We start from the raw sequence: 23,321 nt of genomic DNA, 5'->3' as shown, positions 1-23,321 counted from the left end.
AATTATGTGCAGAGTTCTTGACAGAAAGATTATTTTAATTTTTCACTATGATAATTAGATGATCCAGGGACCTTGAAATCTATGTCAATGGTGCAAAGGCTCTACTATGTTCTATCTACCATGTTATAAGGCTTTGGTTACAGGCCCAGTGACAGACTTTGCAGTCTAAGGACCTGCCTAGGTAATTGCTGCAAGGCTGATCAACAAAATGTTGACTATAAAGTGACACATTTCTGTATTGATCCATGAACCGAACAAAACTATAAAATAGCTCTTAAATCTGTGCAGCCATCTCTTGCTCCTATAATGGCAGTGCCAGAATGGCAAAAAGTTGTCAGAGGGTACACACAATATCACACATTTTTTAAACTTATATTGGCATGTTTGGTTCAATGGGCAGTGGGTTGGCACATCATTGCCACAGCAGACCTATACCCTTTTTTGTTATAAATGAAGAAGAAAAGTTCCAAAAAGAAGTTGTTGCTAAATGCAGGACTGATTCTCAAGTTCTCCTCTGAGAGGCAAATAAAAGAGTCACAGGAGAAATAGGAAAGATTTGGAGTTGGAAGGGATCTCAGAAGCCATCTAATCTAAGCCCTTTCATTTTATAGATAAGAAAACCGAGGTCTAGAGAAGATAAGTGACTCTCCTATGGTTACCTAGGTAATAAAAAGTATCAGCAGCAAGATTTAAACCATCTTCCAGACTTCCATGCCAGTGTTGTTTCCACTGTAACGCATGTACCCAAAAGGAACGAGAAACATCACGTCATGAAACCTTTGTTCATCCCACTTTGCAATGTTTATAGTGAATGCAAGTAAACAGACAATCTTGAAGGCAATTGTGGTTTAATATACAAACATCTATTGAGAAGAGAAAGAAGCAGCAATGTTCCACAAAGATCTTGAAAAGGTCCTCCACATTAAGTCAACATATACTTTAATATTTGATGACTTCATTGTAAAAGCAAGTGTAGTGAAAGATGTAGAAACCTGGTCTGGAAATCATGATTCAAGATCAAGAAAGGAAAAAGGCTTTACAGATACTCAAAATCTTTGCCCCTGTATATCATGAAATTGATTCTTCAAGAAGAGGTTTGGAGGACACTGGACCTGATGAGCACTGAACATCATCATTGTCATAATCACTGACATTGTCATTGTCTTTTAATATAAAAGAAATGACCATCTATAGGCATGGAGACCCTTTGAATCCGTTTGCTAAAGGAAGAGGGTTTTGTGTTTTAGACTACTGATATGAGAAGAAAGATGAAAAATGAAGTGAAGGATAGCAAGGTGATATGGGTAATAGCCAAAGCAATTTTGTCACCTATAATTATCAAACCTAAAATCATTTTCAAAAACCAGGAAAGGAGGGGGCATAAATTAAAAGAGTGTTCTATGGTTTTACTTAACCAGTCTGAAGATCAACTTACAGGAAGGGATAGAAACCACTGGAAGTATCCTCCTTGCTCCCCCTCCTCAAGTGAATATTGCAGTCACTTTCTGAATTAGCCACAGTCAGGCAGTACACATTAACCCAATTATTTTGATATTTTAAGAGATGGTGTTTTATGTCCCTGGATTATCTAGACAATTGAAATAGATCTCTACTTCAATTTGTCTGGAAGGAAAACATAGCCTCCATGTGAGGTCAATGTGATGACTTTCTATAAAGCATTTCAAGCTATTGCATACTAAGAATTGCTTTCCAATGAGAAAATCATTTTAAAATCCCCAGAGGGAAGCTTGAATAGTCATGATCCCTGGGAATAGTATTCATTGCTTGGATCTTATCTGATTCACACTTCCAAATAGCCTCCACAAGGACAGTGAGTGAGAATATTCTGGCTTTGGCTCTGTCCCCATCTGGGACATGGATCCTGAAGAGTTGTAGGTAGTTTGGACTGTTTAAATACAACAGAACAAACCCAAAGGCTTCTGACTCATTGGTTAAAAAAAGGAATAAGTATTTTCTATACAGCATATCAGAAGGCAAACCCTATATTCAATGAATAAATATGTGAGTGAACCATTGGTTGCTTCTCAGAATTCCATCGTAATATTTATATTTTATCTATTAAAATTTACAAGGAAATTTACTCGCACAAAACCTCCAGGATAAATACATAGAAAGAAGAGGAAGAGAGAGGAAAAAAGACTTTTAATTGAAAAATATGACAAATCATAATGGGAATAATAATAGCACCTAACTCACAGGGCTGTTGTAGGGGTGCAAATGAGATAATGTACATGAAAGTACTTTGCAAACCTTAAAGCCCTTCATAAATGCCAGCTATTGTTACCATTATTAATATAGCTCAAGTTAATAATCTACCCTTATTCAACTCAATTTAACATTTATTAACTGCTATGGGAGATGCACAGTACTAAGGCATCCAAAAAGATATAAAGATACACAATACATGCTTTCTCTAGGAAATCAAATGTGTGCACAAATAATTCAGATAGAAAAATTTTAAATTATAGATATAAAACCTTGGCTCAGCATACCCTGTTTTAATGGCCATAAAGTTATTTCAATTGACTAGTACTGCAGAACCAGATCTTGGTCAGGAAATCAGGCCTTAGTGACAGGGAAGAAAACCTGGGTGAAATTGGGGTGCAGAAGAAAAGCCTTAACTTATGTGTAAGAGATTCAACAATAGCAGTGTTTTGTGTGTGTGTGTGTATGTGTGTGTTGTGGGGAGAGGGATGAAACATAGTGAGATCAGTCAAGCAAGTCTCAACCAGTCATATAAACATAAGAAATCAGTAGGATTTGTAGGTGTTTTGCAAAACTGGCAGCTATAGCTAACGATTTAGACAATCATCTTGTGCTGTGAGCAACCAGCTGTTTCAGGCCTGCTCTTCCTACCCAGCAATGATCTGCCAAGAAGTCTCAGCTGGTGTTGACAATAAATGGTAAGAAAAATGCAAAGTCTTGGGAGAGTTCTAAGGAAGAAATGGTCATTTCTCGTGGAATCTCTCACCTAGCACATCAGGTTCAAGGAAACTAGGAAAAAATTGGTTAAAAAAGATGTGAACATAAGTAGTTTCTTTCATTAGGATGATGAGTACTTTTTAGAAGCTCAGTTTGGTTATTTTGAGTTACAAGAAATGACCAAACTGATCAATTATGATGGAAGTAATAGGTCAAAAACATGACACTTTTACATAGCACCAAGGAATGTACACAACTCAAGATTCTTCCAGTAAGAAGTTGATCCTTTGGGGAAAACAATGAGGAGAAAATCCACACCAACCGAAAGTCAACTTTGTGACCCCTTGAGCAAATGAAACATAAACGTCGAAGGCCCAAACTGTTAAAATTTGAACTCCCCATCTCAATGTTTGATCTGTTTGCTATGAAAAACTCATGATTATTTCTAAATGTTTCCTTTGTTCCTGCTCTACATGTGTGTGTATGTGTATGTGCGTGAATTATGAAAGATGTAACACTTCTACATAGCACTGAAGAATTCGCAGATCCAGATTCTTCCAGTAATAAACAGATTTATTTTGGGAAAACAATGAAGGAAAATTCCACACCATGATGTATATATCATAGCAAGTAAACTAGTTCCCCTCCTTTGTTTTTAGAATCTGGTTACTTCACTTCTCAAATTGTGAGAAATATTTAAGCTTTTTGCTATGGTAATGAAGAAGAAAGTAGTATTATTTGATGAAAGGAGAGGAGAACAAGAAAGCAATAAAGAGGCCAAATGCAGACAAGACGGCACAGGAGAATAAATGAAAAATGAGATATTTTAAATTGCCTAGGAGATAACAGTCTACATTTACTGCCACATACCACTGGTTATAAATATATTCACTATACAGATTTTATTAAAAATCACCTCTTTAGTCTCACAATAAATACTTTGGGATTTCTGTTGTTGTTGTTACTGCTGTTGTTTCCTTAGACCTCAGTATTTTTGAAGGATGGGGTTTTTTTTCCTTAAACTCCTTCCTGAATGATACCATGTAGTTCCAGTCAAGTCATTACATTTTCACCTTTTAGCATCTCCTGGCAATCTAATACACTGTTATGCACTCTATAAAGCCACAAGTCTTACACTTTGAAAGTTTTCTTGCTTATTCTGTACTGTTCTGTTCAGACTTCTTTATGCTGCAAAAATCTAACATCTGTTTCAGGTACTCTAGAAAGGAAATTGCATAGAATTCTATTTTAGGGATGTCCTTCTCAGAAAATGCGTATTTGCCAACAGAAAAACCACAGAATCATTGCGGACTTTTTAACCTTTTATACTGGTGGTCAGTGGTTAATGGGATGGTAAAGAATAAGAAAAAAAAGATTACTTTTGAAGAGCATTTTTTGAATCAAGCACATTAGAAGAGACAGCTGCTGAGTCGACATGAGTCTCCTTTTTTTATTTGTCCAGAAATCACGACAAATTACTTTCGAGTCTTCTCAACTTACAGTCAACTTTGTAACTCCTCAAGCAATGAAAATATAAATGCCCAAAGATAAAAATGGTAAAATGTAAACTCCCCATCTCAAAGCTCCATGTGTTTGCCATGTATGATATTTCTATGAAAAACTCATGATTATATCTGGACATTTTCCTTTTTTTCCTAGTCTGTATGCGAGTGTGAATTATTGGTCATGTCCATGAAATGTATTTATGTTCTTCTAATTTCAGCATGTGGCAAGTTGATGAAAATCACAGGTCCTATTACAGTCAAGACATCTGGAACCCGGTTTGGAGCTTGGATGACAGATCCTTTAGCATCAGAAAAAAATAACCGAGTATGTTATTGTCCCAATGCCTTTGCCTTTCTTTAAAGTTTTCTTTACACTTTAACTTTACAAGGATATAAACTTTCTTCTGGGGTATGCAGTTCATCTTAGAAATATATTATTTCTTTCACGTATTTTGCATTATTTATGATACTAGCCACTCCAATGGAGAATGTCCTAATTAGTGTGGTACAGTATTCCTCCCTAGAAATCTTCAATCTCATTGAATCTAGTTTTTTTAAGTCTTATTTGCATGAAAAATCTTGGGAAACAATTCATTGAAATTATATAGATTCTTTATATTTATATTTCTAAAATGTATTCATTGAAGGAGAGATTGCTTGATGCAGCAGAGAGTGAGATAGAGTCAGGATCTAGATTCAAAACCTGCCTCTGCACTTGCTTTTGGGAAGTCATTGGGACCTCAATTTCCCTATCTATAAAATGAGGAGGTTGGACTGGATGACTTCTAAGGTCTCTTCGAGCTTTTCGTCTCTTATGCAATTCTACAAGCTCCTATGAACTTACACAGTGAAGAAATGACAAGACAATAGATAATGGGCAACTCACCAAATGAGAAAAGGGGATAGTGAAAAGAGTGATAAAGGTGGAATCAGAGCATCTGGGTACGAATAATGGCTCTGCCACTCACTATCTGAATGACCTTGACCAAGTCATTTAAGATCAATAGACCTATGTTTTCTCACCTATAAAATGAGAGGGCTAGGCTAGCTTACCTCTAAGGTGCCTTCTAGCTCTAAAGCTATGATAGGATGCCAGGTGAAATGCTCCAGGTGACACCTTGAGATAGTATTGAAAATCTTCTTGTTTTTCCCTCTGATATTTTCATGAATTGGGAATTGCAAATCACTACATTGAAACTTTGGAAAAATGCTATTTGGATTTCCAAATTCAGTATAGTTTAACATTTTGGGAACCCGATCTAAGGTGTTTTGGTTACTGAAGTAAAAGGTAAAAAAAGAAATCATTATGAGGCATTTTCTCATAATAAACTCATCCAATGTACCATAAAGTTAGTGTTAGAGTGATGCTTCCATACATTCATAATCTAAAGGCAAACAAGATACTTGAAAAATAGTCCTTAGACCATGAAATCTTAGACCTTTCTTTAACATGTAGATTCTTGCTCCAGATGAGGAGCTAGAGTAAATATAAATCACTCAAGGTAATTTTTCCCCATAATCATCAGCAACTATGTCAACACATTTGAATTATGCAAATGAAAATGATCACCTCAGGTATGTTGAATATAATTTTACATGCAAGGGTATGAGTCAGAGGACATGGGTTCAAGTTATATCTCTTCCATGTATTGCTTGTGTGACTGTAAACAAACCAATCTCCAAGACCTTACCTTACTTATCTGGAAAATAAATGGGCTAGATCAGGAGTGGGGAACCTGTGGCCTCAAGGTCTCATGTGGCCCTCTAGGTCCTCAAGGGTGGCCCTTTGACTGAATCCAAACTTCACAGAACAAATTCCCTTAATAAAAGGATTTGTTCTGTAAAACTTGGATTCAGTCTAAAGGCTGCACCCAAGGACCTAGAAAGCCACATGTGGCCTGAAAGCCACAGGTTTCCCACCCCAGGCTAGACTATGTGATCCCTGAGGTCCTTTCTAGCCCTAATCTATTATTATAAGATCAATATAATGAGCTGTATGACAATAACAAAGGAGAGAAATTTTTACTATTAACCAATCAATTCAAACAATATATTTGCAAAAACAATTAGCACAGTATCTGACACACATGTTTGTTCCCCTTCCCAACACTTATTTAGGGGTAGCTAAAATGTCTGCAAATGCTTTAGACCCTTCTTTTAATTTTATTTTTTGGAAGAGGGTCAAGAACTGTAATTTCATTGGCATAGGAAAAACACTTAATGAAACAAGTCTCTATACCAGTGTAGATCATCTGCTGTTTCTTAGAAAATTGACAGACACTAAAAGGTCATACCCAGGGCCACATGACCAAATGTGTCATAGGCAGGACTTGAATCCAGGTCTTCTTGACTCTGATGCTGACTATCTACTAAGGTATAATATCTCTCAGATCTTTCTTATAACATAATAATTAAATTGAATGATTTCAACAAATTTTATTAAGCATCTACTGTTCAGATACCAAAGCTGGATACCAAGAATACACTAAATTAAGATACTTCTTGCCCTTTAGGAGTATATAGTCTACCAGAGGAAAATAAAATAGTATATCAAAGCAGGAAAATAATTTAGTTTTCAAAATCTTTACACATATATATGTGTGTGTGTGTGTGTGTGTGTGTGCACGTGTACATACACACATATATACACACATATACACACATACATATACATATATATAAATCTGTATTAATATCTCCTGATTTTCATGTTTTTAGATTCTGTGATGAGTATCCAAATAAGTTATTTTTTTTTATTCTCTCCAGGTTTGGTACATGGATAGTTACACTAACAATAAGATTGTCCGTGAATATAAATCAATTGCGGACTTTGTCAGTGGAGCTGAATCAAGGACATATAATCTCCCTTTCAAATGGGCAGGGACTAACCATGTAGTCTACAATGGTTCCCTCTATTTTAACAAGTATCAGAGTAATATCATCATCAAGTACAGCTTCGATACAGGGAGAGTACTGGCCCAGCGGAGCCTGGAGTATGCTGGCTTTCATAACGTCTACCCTTACACATGGGGTGGCTTCTCTGACATCGATCTGATGGCTGATGAGATTGGACTGTGGGCAGTATACGCAACCAACCAGAATGCAGGCAACATCGTCATCAGCCAGCTTAACCAAGATACCTTGGAGGTAATGAAGAGCTGGAGTACTGGCTATCCCAAGAGGAGTGCTGGAGAATCCTTTATGATCTGTGGGACCCTATATGTCACCAACTCCCATTTAACTGGAGCCAAGGTTTATTACTCTTATTCCACCAAAACCTCCACATATGAGTACACAGACATCCCCTTCCATAATCAATACTTTCATATATCCATGCTTGACTACAATGCAAGAGATAGAGCTCTGTATGCCTGGAATAATGGACATCAGGTCCTGTTCAATGTCACTCTTTTCCACATCATTAAGACTGAGGATGACACATAAGTGTTGTTTTATTTTTATTTTATTTTATTTTTAATTTTTCCAATTATCTTAGTGTCATTTGTGATAAACTCTAAAGCACCTCATGTTGTTTTTTTTTATTTTCTGTAGTATGTGTTTTTTTTCATCATTTGCCAAAAAGCATTTTATACTATAGAGTGTATCAAAAAAAAAAAAAAAAAACACCCAAGACTGTCCTAAGATGACTCGTTGGAAATGCATCTTAATTATTGGATCTGCAAGGTCTATTATGACCTTGTGTAAAAAAGCACTAAAGAGAGTTTGAGTGACTAAAGTCATAGTTTTCAAAAGATTGATGATTTGCCTTATATTTGAGTCAGAGACTAATGGTGGCTTAAATGCATGAATGTCTTTTTTTAACTTCTGTCCTTTTTTTAATCTGTCAACTTCTTGCTCCACATCAGGAAATATTTTGGTAGTAATTGAAACTGAAAAAAGTACTTTCCCCCATTTATTTCTTAAAAGACAAAAAAAATCAAGGATCTGGTTTACTTGGGAAAATTAATGTCCATCATTTTGCTGTTACCTAATTCTCTGATGCGGTGCTGTAAAGTACATTTTTAAATCTCTTGCTAACATTTTACTGGCAATATGTATTTCTACCATTGTAACCACCATTGTGCAATTGTATCTCTTCTCTTCTGTGAAAGTAAACTAAGTACTATTTTTTATAAAATACATTGAAGTTGAATCTCAGTGATGACTATGGATGGGTTTAGAAGGATAGTCAAGAAGGGATTATATTCTCAGCTTGGTCCCTTTCTGTAAGCACTGTAAACCTCAAAAAGATAATTGGAAAAAGTCCTTTTCTATTAATTCCTTTCAATTCAAATGGATTTAAAAAGCATCACCTAACTATGTAGCACATGCAAGGCACTGTACTAAGGATAGAAAGGCAAAAATGAAAAACCACCCCTACCCTCAAGAAACTTACACTCTACTGGAGGAATACATGATAAACACAAATAAAACAAAAGATAATCTCAAAGCAGGAATTTTACGCTCCAGGTGTATAATGAATCATTGACAAGTAAGAATGACAAAAGTAGCCCAGTATAGCTGGTTTGATGCAATAGTTATTGTCTACCTGTCATTTTAGTTGTCTGCAGAATCCCCAAAGCATATATTGGAATTAATCTTCCCATATCTCAGGCAAACAGGAAAGTTTACACTTTGTGGTCAAATATTTTACCCCTTAATTGACTGTTAACAATCAGGAGCAAGAGGATAAGTACACATACTCAGATTCTCATACTGTAGGAGGAACATAACACGATTGTCAACATAAATTTCTCAAAATATTCTCAAGAAACATTATGAGCATTGGGAAAACATGCAGTAGGTCTATACAACAAAACAAAAATTGAAGTCTTGCTTATTATCTGGGTTTCCAATAGAAAGTGGGGGAGTAGCGCAGCATCTGCTTATCTTCTATAAGCCATTATCTTTGCTAAACGAATTTGCCCCTCTCGGGAGAAAAACTTCAGTGCTATTTTCCTATGCTAAAACTCAGAACTTGCAATTAATGTAAGCTGACAGGATAATTATATTTTAACCATAATTCTACAAAGTGGAAGACCATAGAATCACAGAAATTTGGAAGTAGCAGGAATCTTTGGGCCCATTTTACCCAGTTCATATCTGAATAAGAATCTCTGCTCTAACACATCTGATAGATGGTCATCTAACCTTTAGTGGATGATCTACCTTTTGTGGGAAGTGGTTACTTTCAAAGGAAGGTCATTTATTCCACTTTGTGATAGATTTAATTGTGAGGATCCTCTTTCAATCTCCACTACTCCTAGTTCGGTCTTCTGGGATCAAGTAGAAAAGGTCTAATCTTCTCTCTAGGTGACAGCCCTACAGATACTTTAAGAAAGCTATCATGCCTCCCTGTAACCATTACCCATTTTCAAAAATAAAGTTTGGGGGGCAGCTAGGTTTCTCAGTGGATAGAACACCAGCCCTGGAGTCAGGAGGACCTGAGTTCAAATCCGGTCTCAGACCAGACACTTGACTTACTTAATTCACTTAAACCTAATTGCCTAGGGGGAAAAAAGCCTACTTGTGAATTAAATATACAATGAAGGAAGCCACATTCATTTTGGGGCAGCTAGGTGGTACAGTAGATAGAGTGCCAGCCCTGGAGTCAGGAGGTCCTGAGTTCAAATTTGACCTCAGACACTTGCCACTTACTAGCTGTGTGACCCTGGGCAAGTCACTTAATGCCATTGCCTAGCCCCCCTCCCCCCCCAAAAAGATACAGTTTTGGGAAATTGACATGTATTACCAATGGCAGACATAAGGTATTTAGTTTGGTGTTTTGTTTTGTAATTTTAAAAAATACACACACATATATATGCATGTATGTATATATGTATATGAATATGGATGGATGTATATATATATATACACATATATATATACATACACATATATGTATATATAAACAATATGCTAGATTCAGATAAACATAATGCTATATTTACACTAATAGTGAAAGTCATGCAAAGTACTGAAAACATAAATGTTAATGTTTAAAGTTAAGATCTCAAATTAAAGTCAAATTCATCAGGAAAAATCATTATTTATTGACATTTTGACATTGGAAATTGCAAGTGTAAATCTTTCTGCTTATATTCAACTGGTTTTTCATTCTTTAATGAAGATTGTATCCATACTTATATGAGGGTACCATAAATTTCAGTAAAAAATCAGTAGTTTTCAATTTGGGGAAATTCTGATTACTTGTATTTGAAAAAAAAAAACCTGTCTTTTCCCTCTGTACTAGAGAAGATCAGTGACTTCTCTTTCAAAAGATTCATCCTTAATAGTATGGGTTACTCTGGTAGCAAGACTTGAAAAATCCCGGAAGATTCAAACAACCAAGGCATTTATATTTAGCCCAATAAAAAAATCATCAGATATGGATGACTTGGGATAGCAAGTCTTTGTAATGAGGAAAGAAGAAAGCTGCATCACTCCCAAAACAAAAGCTTTCTAAGTGGGTAGCTTCAATTAGATATATGATTCTTCACTTCCTTTTCCAGAATTGCTATCATGTGGTACATTCAACCTCAAGATGATTGCAGTTTATTTGCCAGGTGCACAGTTCTTAAAACACTTTAGGATCTCAATTTAAATTTCTTCATTGTTACATTGAGTGGGGATAGCATGAGCTTTTGTGTGATTTGTATTAAGCATAAATAGAAATTCACTTTTTTCTTCAATGATTATCATGATAGTATCTGAGATGAAAAGCAACTTACCCAAAAACCTGGTACTCTCAAACTTTCCACCAAGGGAATACACTTTATAGAGACCGATTTCACATTTCTGAAAGCTGAACTGATGGAAATGGATATTTAACAATACCAAACATTTATATGACACTTTAAGGTTTGTAAAGCATTTTACATCTATCTTTAGATGGATAGGTAGATTACTTCATTTGATCTTCCCAATAACTCTGTATATTATCCCCATTTTATAGCTGAAAGAGATTATGTGACTTGCCCATGGCCACCTAGCCAATAGAAGTTAGGATTTGAGCACCAATCTTCCTGACTCCAAGTTCACGACTTGATCTGCTGTGCTACTCTAATCAGTATTACAGCAATACCAGGTAATTCATAGACTAGAATGAATCCTTTTTAACTCTCTCTTCACTGATGTCCCTGCTGATATAAATCAAATTTTCTACATAACTGGCAAATATCTAAGTCAGATGAGGTATGTAGCCATAGCCTAGGAAACAATAACAATCACTATTTAATAGGTGATCATTTAAAAAATGTATCTATATGCCTATTATTGACTTCATCTATGATTTCATTAGTATAGAGCAATGGTATCAAATTCAAATAGAAATGGGGGCCACTAGACCATGTAAAAGGATCTCTGTGGACCACATATTTACTTATAAAACCACATATTAACATTATTTATATCCTGTTACATTTTTTTTATTTTGTTAAATATTTCCCAATTACCTTTTTAGCTCTCAAGTGTTGTAGGCAATGCAGGCTTGCACATTTGATATCTCTGTCTGTGTAAAGGACTCTTGGATGAGGGAACCTCTTTTATTAATTTAGGTTGATACCTTCTCTGCAACTTACAGTCGTAGAGAATTACCCAGAGCACTGTACGGTTAAATGACTTGCCTAGGGTTACATAGTCAATATGTGTCAGAGGCAGTAATTGAACTTACTCCACAAGGCTGGTTCTCTGTCTTATCATGTCCTTCATATAATACCTCAAAGTGTGCAAAGCATGTTATATATAGGATTCATTTTAAGGTTTGTAACAACCTTGTGAGATAGGCACCGAAGTTTTTATTCATATTTTATAGTTGGGAAAACTGAGATTCACAAAGGTCATGTATTTTACCCAAGGTCACATAATGATTAAGAGCAAGAGGTAGGGATTAAAACCTACGTCTTCTTGTTTCCAATTCTAACATTGCCTCCCAAGAGATAATAGAATAATGATGCTGATGACTATTTTGTGTTTGGTGGCTTATCAGTTCATACAAAAGATATCTGTGAAATAGATTTTCATCTTGCAATATATTCTCAACATGTAGACCAAAATGCAAATAAAATGATAATTACTTAGAAGTAACATGAGAAGAGATAAACAAAGAAATTAAAATAACCTAAGACATTTTATACCAAAGTTCATACTTAACTGTATAAGTCAAACGGTTCATTTAATCAGATAGCATCCAATTTATCTCAATTATAATATCAATGACATTCTTGATGATGAATCCATATTTTTTTAGAAATAAAGGAAAAGGTGACAATGTCTTCCTGGTTTCTTTTCCCAGAGGCAGTAATAGAGATCTGGCCTAGTAGCCAGAAATATTTCGGTTCAAGGTCCTCTTTTGTCAAATACTATCTTTGTGACCTTGAGGAAATGGAGTCACTACTCAGTGCTATTGGCAACTCTTTAAGCCTGTAAGCTGCAGAGAAGACACCCAGTATAGGGCATCATCTCATCTAAGAGTTCCCTGTAACAGTGAAATCAGATTTCCAATCTTCATTCTTTCTTTCTTATTAAGTAAAAATTCTACACTCCTGAAAGTCATAAGTAACCACTTAACTTACAAAAGAAGTTTATTAAAATAGAAATAGATGATCTAACCAGAAGATTCTTTTACAATTTAAAAATGTTAGCTTGAAGCTTTTTTACCTTCCCTCAAAATAAATAGCTTTAATAAAGGTTAGTTTGATACTTACTATTAATAGTAATAGCTGGTAATAGGTAACATTCATATATCGCTTTATAAATTGCAAAGCATTTTATATATGCTAACTCATTTAATACCCACAAACACCCTGTAATATAGATGTTATTTATCATCCCCATTTTTCTGATAAAGAAACAGTGAGGTTAATTAAGTAGCTTTCCCAAGGTCACATAGTCAATGCACGAGTCAGTATTTGAACTCAAGTTTTCCTGATTGAAAACTCTATTTTGTATCTATTCCATTACCTTGCTGCCTACTAAAACCCGTTAGTTTTTTCGACTTTGAAAGTTAGGTTTTAAAATAAAGCTTCCCTGGCCTCCTTGTAAAACAAAAATATCAAATTATCTTTTCAAGAATCATAACATGAATGTTATTGATGTCAAACTGAAACTCTGTCACTCGAGAGAGACACCCCCCCCCCCGGGAAAGAATTCCAGTCTGTCTGCTTATGACCTGGACATTCTTGAAATCAGAACATCTAAAAGTGATATTCAACTGACTTCTGGGGGGGGGGCAATGTTTGATTTATTCTCATGGTTAACTGTACATCTAATATTCCTAATGCATGTTTTAATAGCACTCTCATAGACTGAACTCATTTTATCTTCTCCATCATAGCCAGTTAAGCAGCCCATGGAAAGAGCCACAGAGGGGAGTCTCCTGGAACTCTGGATATTCTGAATTCTATATGATAAACAATTAAAAATATGGTGAGACAGGATGATGCAATGTGTTAATCATTGGCTGCTTACATTTGGGAATATTCATTTCCATAGAGACGTAGAGGTACTGAATGTCATTTAGCTCGATAGGCTATATCCACAGTGAAAAAATGTGGTATGATCACTTTTTCTAACACTTGTCTGCATCCAGCTTAAATTTGGTAGGTAATAATTTCTTACGGTCAGTAACTACTCAAAATATGTTTGGGACTCAACAAAATGAGGTGTCCTGAATTAATGTGTATTCTATTTAGGCAGGTACAGTATGATATAAACCTTAAACATGGAGTAAAAAAACAAAAACAAACAAAAAAAAAACTTCTCTAGTGCCTGTGGCAGATAAAAGATGAAATGATTGAGGAAACAAAGGTTAGAACTTCTGAGCACATTGATTTATTAAGCAACACATAGCAACTGCCTAACAAATTGGGACCAGGCCCCTTCCTCAGCTTAGAGCTAGACCCTGAATACAAGAGAGCACAGATTTTATACATTAAAAACAATTAGTCAGAAATTAATTAAATTAATTAAAAGGAAACAATACAAGATTTGGTAATCTGATTTCTAATTGGATGAAAGTTGGAAGGGGGAGAACAAACAGGTGTAATTCCCCGAATTCAGAAAAAAGAGGTATCTCACTCACCCCAAGTATCTATAAACAATCAAAGGAACATGGAAATAGTAACTGATTTATCAATATGGAGCCAGTTTTCAGATAACACATATGAATTGCTTGAGGTTCACAATTGTGAGAAAACTCCTTGCATCAATCTTCGGATCTGACCAGGTTTCTGGTCAGCACAACCTAAGTCTTTGGTTAAGGGTCTCTAAGAAGCAGGTAGAGGTGGTCTAGTTTCCTAGCTATGTAGGGCTAGGTTTAAACAATGCAATAAGATTTTCTCCCAATTCCCACAGCTGAATAATGTTTTCTCACAAGACAAAAGTTGAACTATACCCATAATTGAATAGAAAAGGAATTGAGCTAGACTCAGAATTGAGTCACAAGATGGAGTCAGTCAATTCCCACAAATAACTCTTTCATGTCCTAATCCCCTCAATTCCCTCATGGCCAAAGTTAGAAGCAGTAAGGAATGATGTCTGCTATGCTGGACTTGGAGTGAGGGAGCCTGGGGGACAATTCCCCCAGTTCTGACACTTACTGAGAAAGTCATACAACTTCTCCATACCTCAGATAACACTGTAGGCCACCAATTCTTAACCTCAACCTGTGTGTGTGTGTGTGTGTGTGTGTGTGTGTGTGTGTGTGTGTGTGTGTGTGTGTGTGTGTGTATGTATGTGATGGACCCCTTTGGAAGTATGGTGAGGACAATGAACTACTTCATAGAATAATGTTTTAAATACATAAAATATATAGGATTATTAAGTAAAGGAATTTCATTGAAATAGTGTTATCAAAATAATAATAATAATTTAAAAATAAAAATAAGTTCCTAGCCCCCAACCCCAGTTAAGAACACCTGCCCTAGATCTTATTTACTAAATCTTAATTGGGTTGTGTTCTGCGTTGGTAGAGGGCATTACCACAAGAAGAGTTCTCAAAGTTGCCCAAAATAACACTGATCCTCTCTGTATTCATGTCCTGTGAATAAGATCCATGACATTTAAAGTCCCCTGGAGATTTTAAAGGAAACTGTGTTCTATTTAAGTCTTTTTTGTTTATCAGAAAACCAAACATACTTTTACCAAGTAAATTCGACCTGAAGCTGAAGATTACGGGAAATGTAACTATGCAGCTTATCCCTTTACAGTTAATCTGACATTTTTTCAAATAGATGATTTTTTCAAATCCATCATGTCCAGTGTTTTTCCAGAAATATGTTTCATTCCTTCAAAAATGCAAGATCAAACTGGTTAGCCAAAATCTCACCTTCATTTAACTGTATAACAGGTTTTGGGGGAAAGAAGGTATTATTATACCTGATGTGCACATATTATACCTGTGTGTGCGCGCAGTCCTTCAAAAAATGAGGGATACCTTCAAGGTTGGAGTTCATTAAACCAACCTAGATAGTTCTAGTGTTGCCAAGTTATGAAGTAATATACCAAGGTCAAGTCTCCAACTCCTAATCATTCATCACATGAAATATATTGATTTTTTGGCTTTAGGGGTCACTTTAACAACTTTTAAATGACATAGTAGCAAATGGGAAGGACATTCAAAGAATAACAATAATGACTGTCATATCATGCTTTATTTTACAAACATAATATTATTTAAGGTTTACATCTATTCTATAAGGTAGGCACTACAGGTATTATCACCCCTATTTTACAGATGAAGAAATTGAGACAGTAAATTAAGTGACTGGCCTAAGGACAAACAATCAGTAAGTCTTAGTGTTGGGTTTTGAACCCAGATTTCCTGACTTCAAGCACAGCAATCCATCTCTATGTTATATCTCCTTTAAATAAGTGACCATCTAATCTCCACAAGTAGATTTATCTTTATCTTTCTATCAATGAGTATTGGTGTACCCCAATATTGCTTTATTCCTCCCAGTAACAGTGCTATATTCTGCCCACTAATCTCTCAAAATATCAGCTTGTTTCAATGGGAAAGAAAAGACAGGTTTCATAGTTTTAGCTGTTTGTTCTATGATGTAACTTGTAAAAATAATCATAGCTCTCTGAAAAAGGGACACCCCTCCCCCTGCCCAGGCTCTCAGTATTTAGAACAGAGCCAGTGAAGATTATAGAAGAGGCAGCAGGGGGTCTGTTTTCTCTAGAGTTCAGCGACCTAGAACTTATCAATAGGAAGTCTGGCCCTCCATCTTGCGGGGTTTTAGAAGTAATCTTTTGAAATTCTGTGTTAGTCTTTTGGCAGCACCATTAGACACTGACTGGTACTGAGCAGAGGGCACATCCCCCATCAAATTTAACTCCAAACTTCTGAAATTAGCTGCTGTAGAAACCCAAAAGCAACAAAGGTGCCTAGAATGCTTCTTTATCTTAGAAATGATTATATTTGACATACACAATCTCCAGAAGAAGAAAATAAATAAAAGGTGCTTTTTTTGGTTTTGTTTCTATTTTTAAAAAATCTACAGGAATCCTTACAGAGCGAGCTTCAGTGGTTACTATTAAATTGAGGCTGCTTCCAGCATGGGATAGTACTTTTTATTTTTTAAAAATCATAGATTGATTAGACATGCCTCCAGGCTATCATTCCCTTTTTGAAACCCAAATAATGAATGCAAATAAATATTTTCTTTCTCACAGAGGTCTTTGTTAGCCTTCATTAGCAATTGATCTTGAAATCTCATATGTGTGCTGAAAAAAGAGGTGGTTCAGTGGATAGAGCCCTGGGCCTGGTATCAGGAAGACATGAATTCAAATGTGACCTCAGATATTTACTAGCTTTATGACCTTGGGCAAGTCATTTAACTTCTGTTTGTCTTAATCCACGGGAGAAGGAAATAGCAAACCTCTCTAGTACCTTCTCAAGAAAACTCTGTGGACAGTATACTCCACACGGTCATGAAGAGTCAGACAGGACTGAATAACTACTGAACATGGAGGCTGAACTTTCCCATGCCAGGGATACTTTCTTACAATTGGCATCCTGATGGAGTTTCTTTGATATTTTTACTAATCTGTGATCTCCTCAGTGAGTATTCCCTCCAATAATATGAATTAGAACTCCAGGCATCTTCTATCTATGTGCAAATCTTTGTTTTTACCTTAAAACCTGCAGGGAATAATTACTCAGAAAGCTGATGGCTGTCTCCACTCCTTTTTTTTTTTTTTATCTCAAGCGTACCGGTGTATCACATAGCATTTTTTGTTGTTGTTCTCATTCTCACAGAGTGACTCTCTCATCTTTTTCATCTAAATATATTCTCTGTGGTGCCTTCACTCTATTACTTACAAGTATTTTTTTTAACCTCATGTGGTTCTCTATTTAGATATCTTTTATTTTGACAGTTCTTTATGTTCTTCAAAGAGTTTTTATATCTATTTCCTTATTTTATCCTCCTGCTTGGATATCTCATCATGGTGTGGAGGTGACCTTGGTTTCTCAAAGCTTATGCAAGCAGAGGGTGCTAGGACAGGTTCTGCCATGGTAGAAATGCTTCTAGTATGTCTTAACACCAGACTGAATCTGAATTCTGAGGACTAAGTGAGGAGGACTTTGTCACCAGCAAGCTGGCCTCTTGGAGTTTTGAGATACATAAGCCAGATGTTTATCAAGCTCCATTTTTTCAAATAAGCAAGTTGGGAGACAAAGCATTTCAAAGGCCTACCCAAGGTCACTCAGCCTCAGAACTAGGATTAGAGTTCTCCAAAAAAGTGTAATGCTTTGTAAACACTGCCACCTCAGGAAAAATGATAAACCAACACATTTAGTAGGTGAAAGGTTGAGAACACAAGTAACATTCCAACAACTCTATATACTAGCAGTATATTCTGGAAACTTTCTGAGGAAATAGCCTAACTTGGGGTGTTATTGTTCTCCTTTGAGAAAGAATTGTTCATCTTTTATGGTGGTAAAATTGCTGAAATAACAAACTTTTTAGAAAGCAAAACTACATTCAATTTACTCCAAGGCAATAATTTAGGCTCTTCATGATGCATTCTACCCCATTCAGAAATGGGAAAAGTTCCTTGTATTGCTTTGTGAAGGGTAGTTAGGTGGCAAAGTGGAGAGAGGACCAGTGCCTGGAGTCAGGAAGACCTGAGTTCAAATCTAGCGTGAGACACTTAGTAGCTATGATGAGGATGGGATCCAGACTCCAAAAAGGAAAAACCCTGGACTTCCCACATGGCTAAATCTCTGGTGGTCCCCTAAGGCTATAATCCCATCAACTGACCTTTCATTGTGACTAAACCCAATCTCCCAATTCTCTGTTACCCTTAACCTAGTCTAGCCTTCCATTGTCTTACCTCCCTATGCCCCGCCCCCCCTTAATCCTATCTAGGCTCCATTCTCCCTTGGCCACTTGGTCCAGGACCCTGGTGTTCTATTACCTCACAGTCCCTGCAGACTACAAGTATGTCCCATCTCCCATCCTCCTCATCACTACTTTGCTTTTTGTCTAATGATAACCTTTGAAAGAAAGAAGAAATAATAGAAAGCCTAGATTTGAACCAGTGATTCACTGTTTATATTTGGATGGGTTACCGTTCTTTTTCAAATTGACATGAGGTTCAAAATATTATTAGTTGTTTTATAGCAAGACCTAGATATCTATATAACTGTAGATTTGTCTTATCCCTGCTAAGTTTCAGGAGAGATATGAGAAAGACATGATAAATTATCAAAAAGTGCTTTACTAAATATTCCAAAAGTCCTTATTACTTACAGAAAATTTTGTGTTGCCTGACAAACATGAGATAGTTGTTCTTTCCATTTAAATGGTTATAAACATTGTGTATGTTGTTTTCTTGGCTTTGCTTGCTTTCCTTTGTAGCAGTTCATATGAGTTTTTCTAATCTTCTTTGTATTTATAATATTCATCATTTCTTACCACATAGTAATATCTATTACGGTACTGCATGTGATAATTTGTTTTTCCAATCAACAAATAATATATATTTATTTTGTTTCCAATTCTTTGATGCCCCAAAAAATAAATATATTCCAAAGTTATCATCTTACAGATGATAGATCTAAGGCCCAGGGAAGTTAAGTAATTTCCCTAAGGTCAAATATTACTTGATTCCCAAGAATATTTTAGCCTGTCAAGATCTTTTTTTTGAATAGTGGCTCTGTCCTCCACAGATTATGATCTTTCCCAACTTTGCTTCATCTGCAAATTAGATAAGTATGTTGTCTGTTGGGCAGCTGGGTGGCACAGCTGGGTGGATAGAGTGCCATGTCTGGAGTCAGGAAGACTCCTCTTCCTAAGCTCCAATCTGACCTCAGACACTTATTAGCTGTGTGACCTTGGGCAAGTCACTTAACCCTGTTTGCCTCAGTTTCCACATCTGTAAAATGCACTGGAGAAGGAAATGGCAAACAATCCAGTATCTTTGCTAAAATAACTCCAACTATCTGGACACTGGACCCCAGTGGCTCTGGAGCATAAAGTGAGGCTGGTGACTTTGCACAGCCCTCCCTCACTCAAATCAAAGTCAATTGCAAGTCATGTCATCATGTCTCTGATCCCACAGTCCTCTTCAAGAATGAAGGACAAACCACAACATTGTCTTACCAACTATTGTCTCCTAATCCTTCATTCCTTCCTTTTATTGAAAACCTGTACTACAGATCACCTCATACATTCTCCTCTCTAGGTTTTCATGACACTGCTGTTACCTGCTTCTCCCATCTGGCCTTACCATTCCTTCTCATTTTGCTTTGCTGGATCTTCCTCCAGATCACTTTCCTTAACCTTGAATGTCCCTAAAGGTTCTCTCCTGGGGCCTCTTCTTTTCTTCATTTACTCTGTTTCACTTGGCTATCTGATCAGTGCCCATAGATTCAATTATCATATCTATAGAGGTCTATTTATCCAGTCCCAAATTCTCTTCTGACCTTCAGACTCAGTTCTCCAACAATCTCTTGGACATCTAGAACTGAGTAGTCTATAGACATCTTAAACTCAACATGCCCAAAACGTATCCATTATCTTTCTCCCCAAACCCTCACCTCTTCCTAATTCCTCTCTCTTACCACCACCTCCGTGCATAATCTGTTGCAAAGGCCCATCATTTCTTCCTTCAAAATATCTTTAATATCTTCTTATAATACTGCCTCTCTTATGATACTGCCGCCACTCTGGGACAGGCCCTTACCAACTGAGAACAAGACTATTGCAAGCTTTCTAGTTGGTCTCCCTTTCTCAAGTCTCTCCTCACTCCAGTCCATCTTCCACTCCTGAAAAATTTCTTATATCACAAGTCTAATCATGTCATCCCTCCATTCAATAAAGTTCAGTGGCACCCTATCACCTCCAGGATGAAATAGAAAATGCTCTGTATCAGGGGCAGCTATGTGGTACAGTGGCTAGAACTCCAGTCTTGGAGTCAGGAGAACCTGAGTTCAAATCCAGTCTCAGACAATTAAGACTCACTAGCTGTGTGACCCCAGGCAAGTCACTTAACCCCATTGCCTCATCAAAAAAGAAAGATAAAATAAAAATAAATTAAAAATTAAAAAAATGCTCTGTATGCTGTTCAAGGTCCCTATAACCTGGCGCCCTCTTACTTATCCAGTCTTCTTATACTTTATTCATTCCAACATCCTCTACAATTCAATGATACCGACCTCCTTACTGTTCTTTGCATGAGATATTTCATTTCCTGACTGTATTTTCACTTGCTGTCCCACATATCTACAATTCTTTCCTTTCTTGTCTCTTTCTCCTGGATTCTATCAAGATCCACCTAAAATCTAGCCTTTTACAAGAAGCCATCCCCAGTTCCCCTTAATGCTAGTACCTTTCCTTTGAGATTGCCCCCAATTTAGACTCTATCTTGTACGTATTTCATTTTTGCATGTTTTTCCTCCACTAGACTATAAGCTCCTCAAGAACAGGCACATTTTTTTTTTTTACTTTCTTTATATCTCTAGTACGTACCATCGTCCCTGGAATATGCTTGTTAACTGACTGACTACTTTGATCTATGAAAAGTATTAAAAGCAAAATACTGATGAAATTAACGTACTTGTTCCATATTTATGGGTGTGGTAACTGAAAGGTTCTTGTATACAAATTTCAGTTTGGAAGACTACGATGATTCATATCAAATCTGGATGATATCTGTGGAAAGCAGACTTATTCCCCATTAAAGATGATAAGAACAACAAAGCACCACTGCCCTCACCTACATACATTGACTAATTACTTCCCAAAATGCTCCCTAGTCTTTATGTTACATCAACCTCTGTCAGAGACTGATTAATGATACCATAAAACCTCCATAAATGAAACTCCACATTTGAACCATCATTTCACTAGGCTCAACTCACATTGGTTATGTTCCTCTGGAGGAATGATACAATTTCTAGCTGTTCTAAGAAATACAGTGAAGCTCTCCTTTAATGAATCCCCAAAGGGAAGAGGGATGTTTATTACAATAAAAACAAGTTTGGGTTGCGCTGAAATTCTTCCTTGGAGTTCAGTCCCTCCCCAGAGCTTCCCTTTGGCTGCTTTTGAAGTTCCTCCAGTCCAATGAAAGCTTTGGTGAACCCTGATACTGTATTTTCATTCCCCTCACACTCAGGAGGTTTAATTTGGATCAGACAGAGGTGAGAAAGCAGGGGCAACCAAAAAGTCATTTGATTATTGGATCACATTTATGCTTTCATCATCAGTTCCATCTGTTTGAACCTAATAATGGGGATGAGTGTTTTGAACTCATGTTACCGTAAGTCCGTGGCTTACTTCTCCAGCTCAGTTTCCTTTTGAAGCCATAAAACAGGAATGGCCTGGTGGGGGGAAATGATGTATTTTCATTAATCAGAGGCAAGAGGGTATTTCTGTTCTGCTGTTGTTATATTTTTTCTATCTTTTTCACGGGATATTGCTGGTTAGTTATTACCTGCCAGTCTATCCTATATATCACTCATTAGTTAGATAACCACTATGGCTCTCTGATTATTGTTGTGATTCAGTTCAGTTCAATTGAACATCATTTATTAAGTGTCTTTTGTAAGTCAACCATTGTACTAGGTGCTCAGGATTCAAAGACAAAAATTAAATAGTCTAGGTCCTTGAGGAATTCAGAGCTTACAGTTGGGGAAAGGGAAAGGAGAATAAAATACGTATATAAAAAAGTGAAAACAAAATATATGCCACATGAATTTTTCCCACTAAGGGGCAGTTCCCTAACAACTAGGAGAATTAGAAGAAGTCTCCTGAAGAAGGTGACACTTGAGTTGAGCCTTTAAGAGAGCTATAGCTTCTAAGAAGCAGAGATGAAAAGGGTTAGCATTACATTCATTAAGGACAGTCAGTGCTGAGCATGGAATGCCCCATGTTGGAGAACTACAAGTAGGTCGGTTTGCCTCGAACATAAGTGCTTGGGAGAGTAATGTGTACTCTTGAAACAAATGTGACAATGTTTATGAGGATGTGTTATCCCAATTTAAAAAAGCAATTACTTTAGCTAGGACAATACAAGCATGAACATTTTTCTTCAAGTCAATTGTTAACAGATAGAACAATGCCTCCTGAAATCAAGGGAATCTTCCTGATTTGTAACCCCTCCCTGTTGCCATCAACTGAATCCCTGACCATGGGTTGGGTAGCATCCTTGAATAATGTCTGCATTATTAGCTTCTCAGATGTTACTCCAGTCCATTTCAGTGGGGGAAGGAGAAGGGAATAAGCAGTATATGATGTGCCAGGCACTGTGCTAAGCACTTTATGAATATTATCTCTTTTGATCTCACTGTTCCTCTAGCCTATTACTGAAAACATTCCTGAGTGCACAGAAGCAAAGGTCATTAGACAGTCTCTTAAGGAG

The 23,321-nt window shown here is 36.5% G+C and overlaps 1 protein-coding gene across 3 annotated transcripts in view; it reads left to right on the top strand.

Annotated features, from left to right (window-relative positions):
- OLFM3 (olfactomedin 3) overlaps positions 1–7,892 on the top strand; it is a 66,674-nt gene extending 58,782 nt beyond the window's left edge. For all 3 annotated transcript variants that reach the window (XM_027868274.1, XM_027868275.1, XM_027868276.1), the window contains 2 exons: positions 4,667–4,773; positions 7,215–7,892. In XM_027868274.1, the coding sequence (XP_027724075.1) occupies positions 4,667–4,773; positions 7,215–7,892 (785 nt within the window). The remainder of the gene's footprint in view (positions 1–4,666; positions 4,774–7,214) is intronic.
- Positions 7,893–23,321: the final 15,429 nt, after the last annotated feature.

This window comes from Vombatus ursinus, unplaced genomic scaffold (genome assembly GCF_900497805.2).
Source record: "Vombatus ursinus unplaced genomic scaffold, bare-nosed wombat genome assembly UNPS02014787.1, whole genome shotgun sequence".
Taxonomy (NCBI): Eukaryota; Metazoa; Chordata; class Mammalia; order Diprotodontia; family Vombatidae; genus Vombatus; species Vombatus ursinus.
Note: the sequence above shows the minus strand (reverse complement) of the source record. Positions and strands in the feature narration are given on the sequence as shown.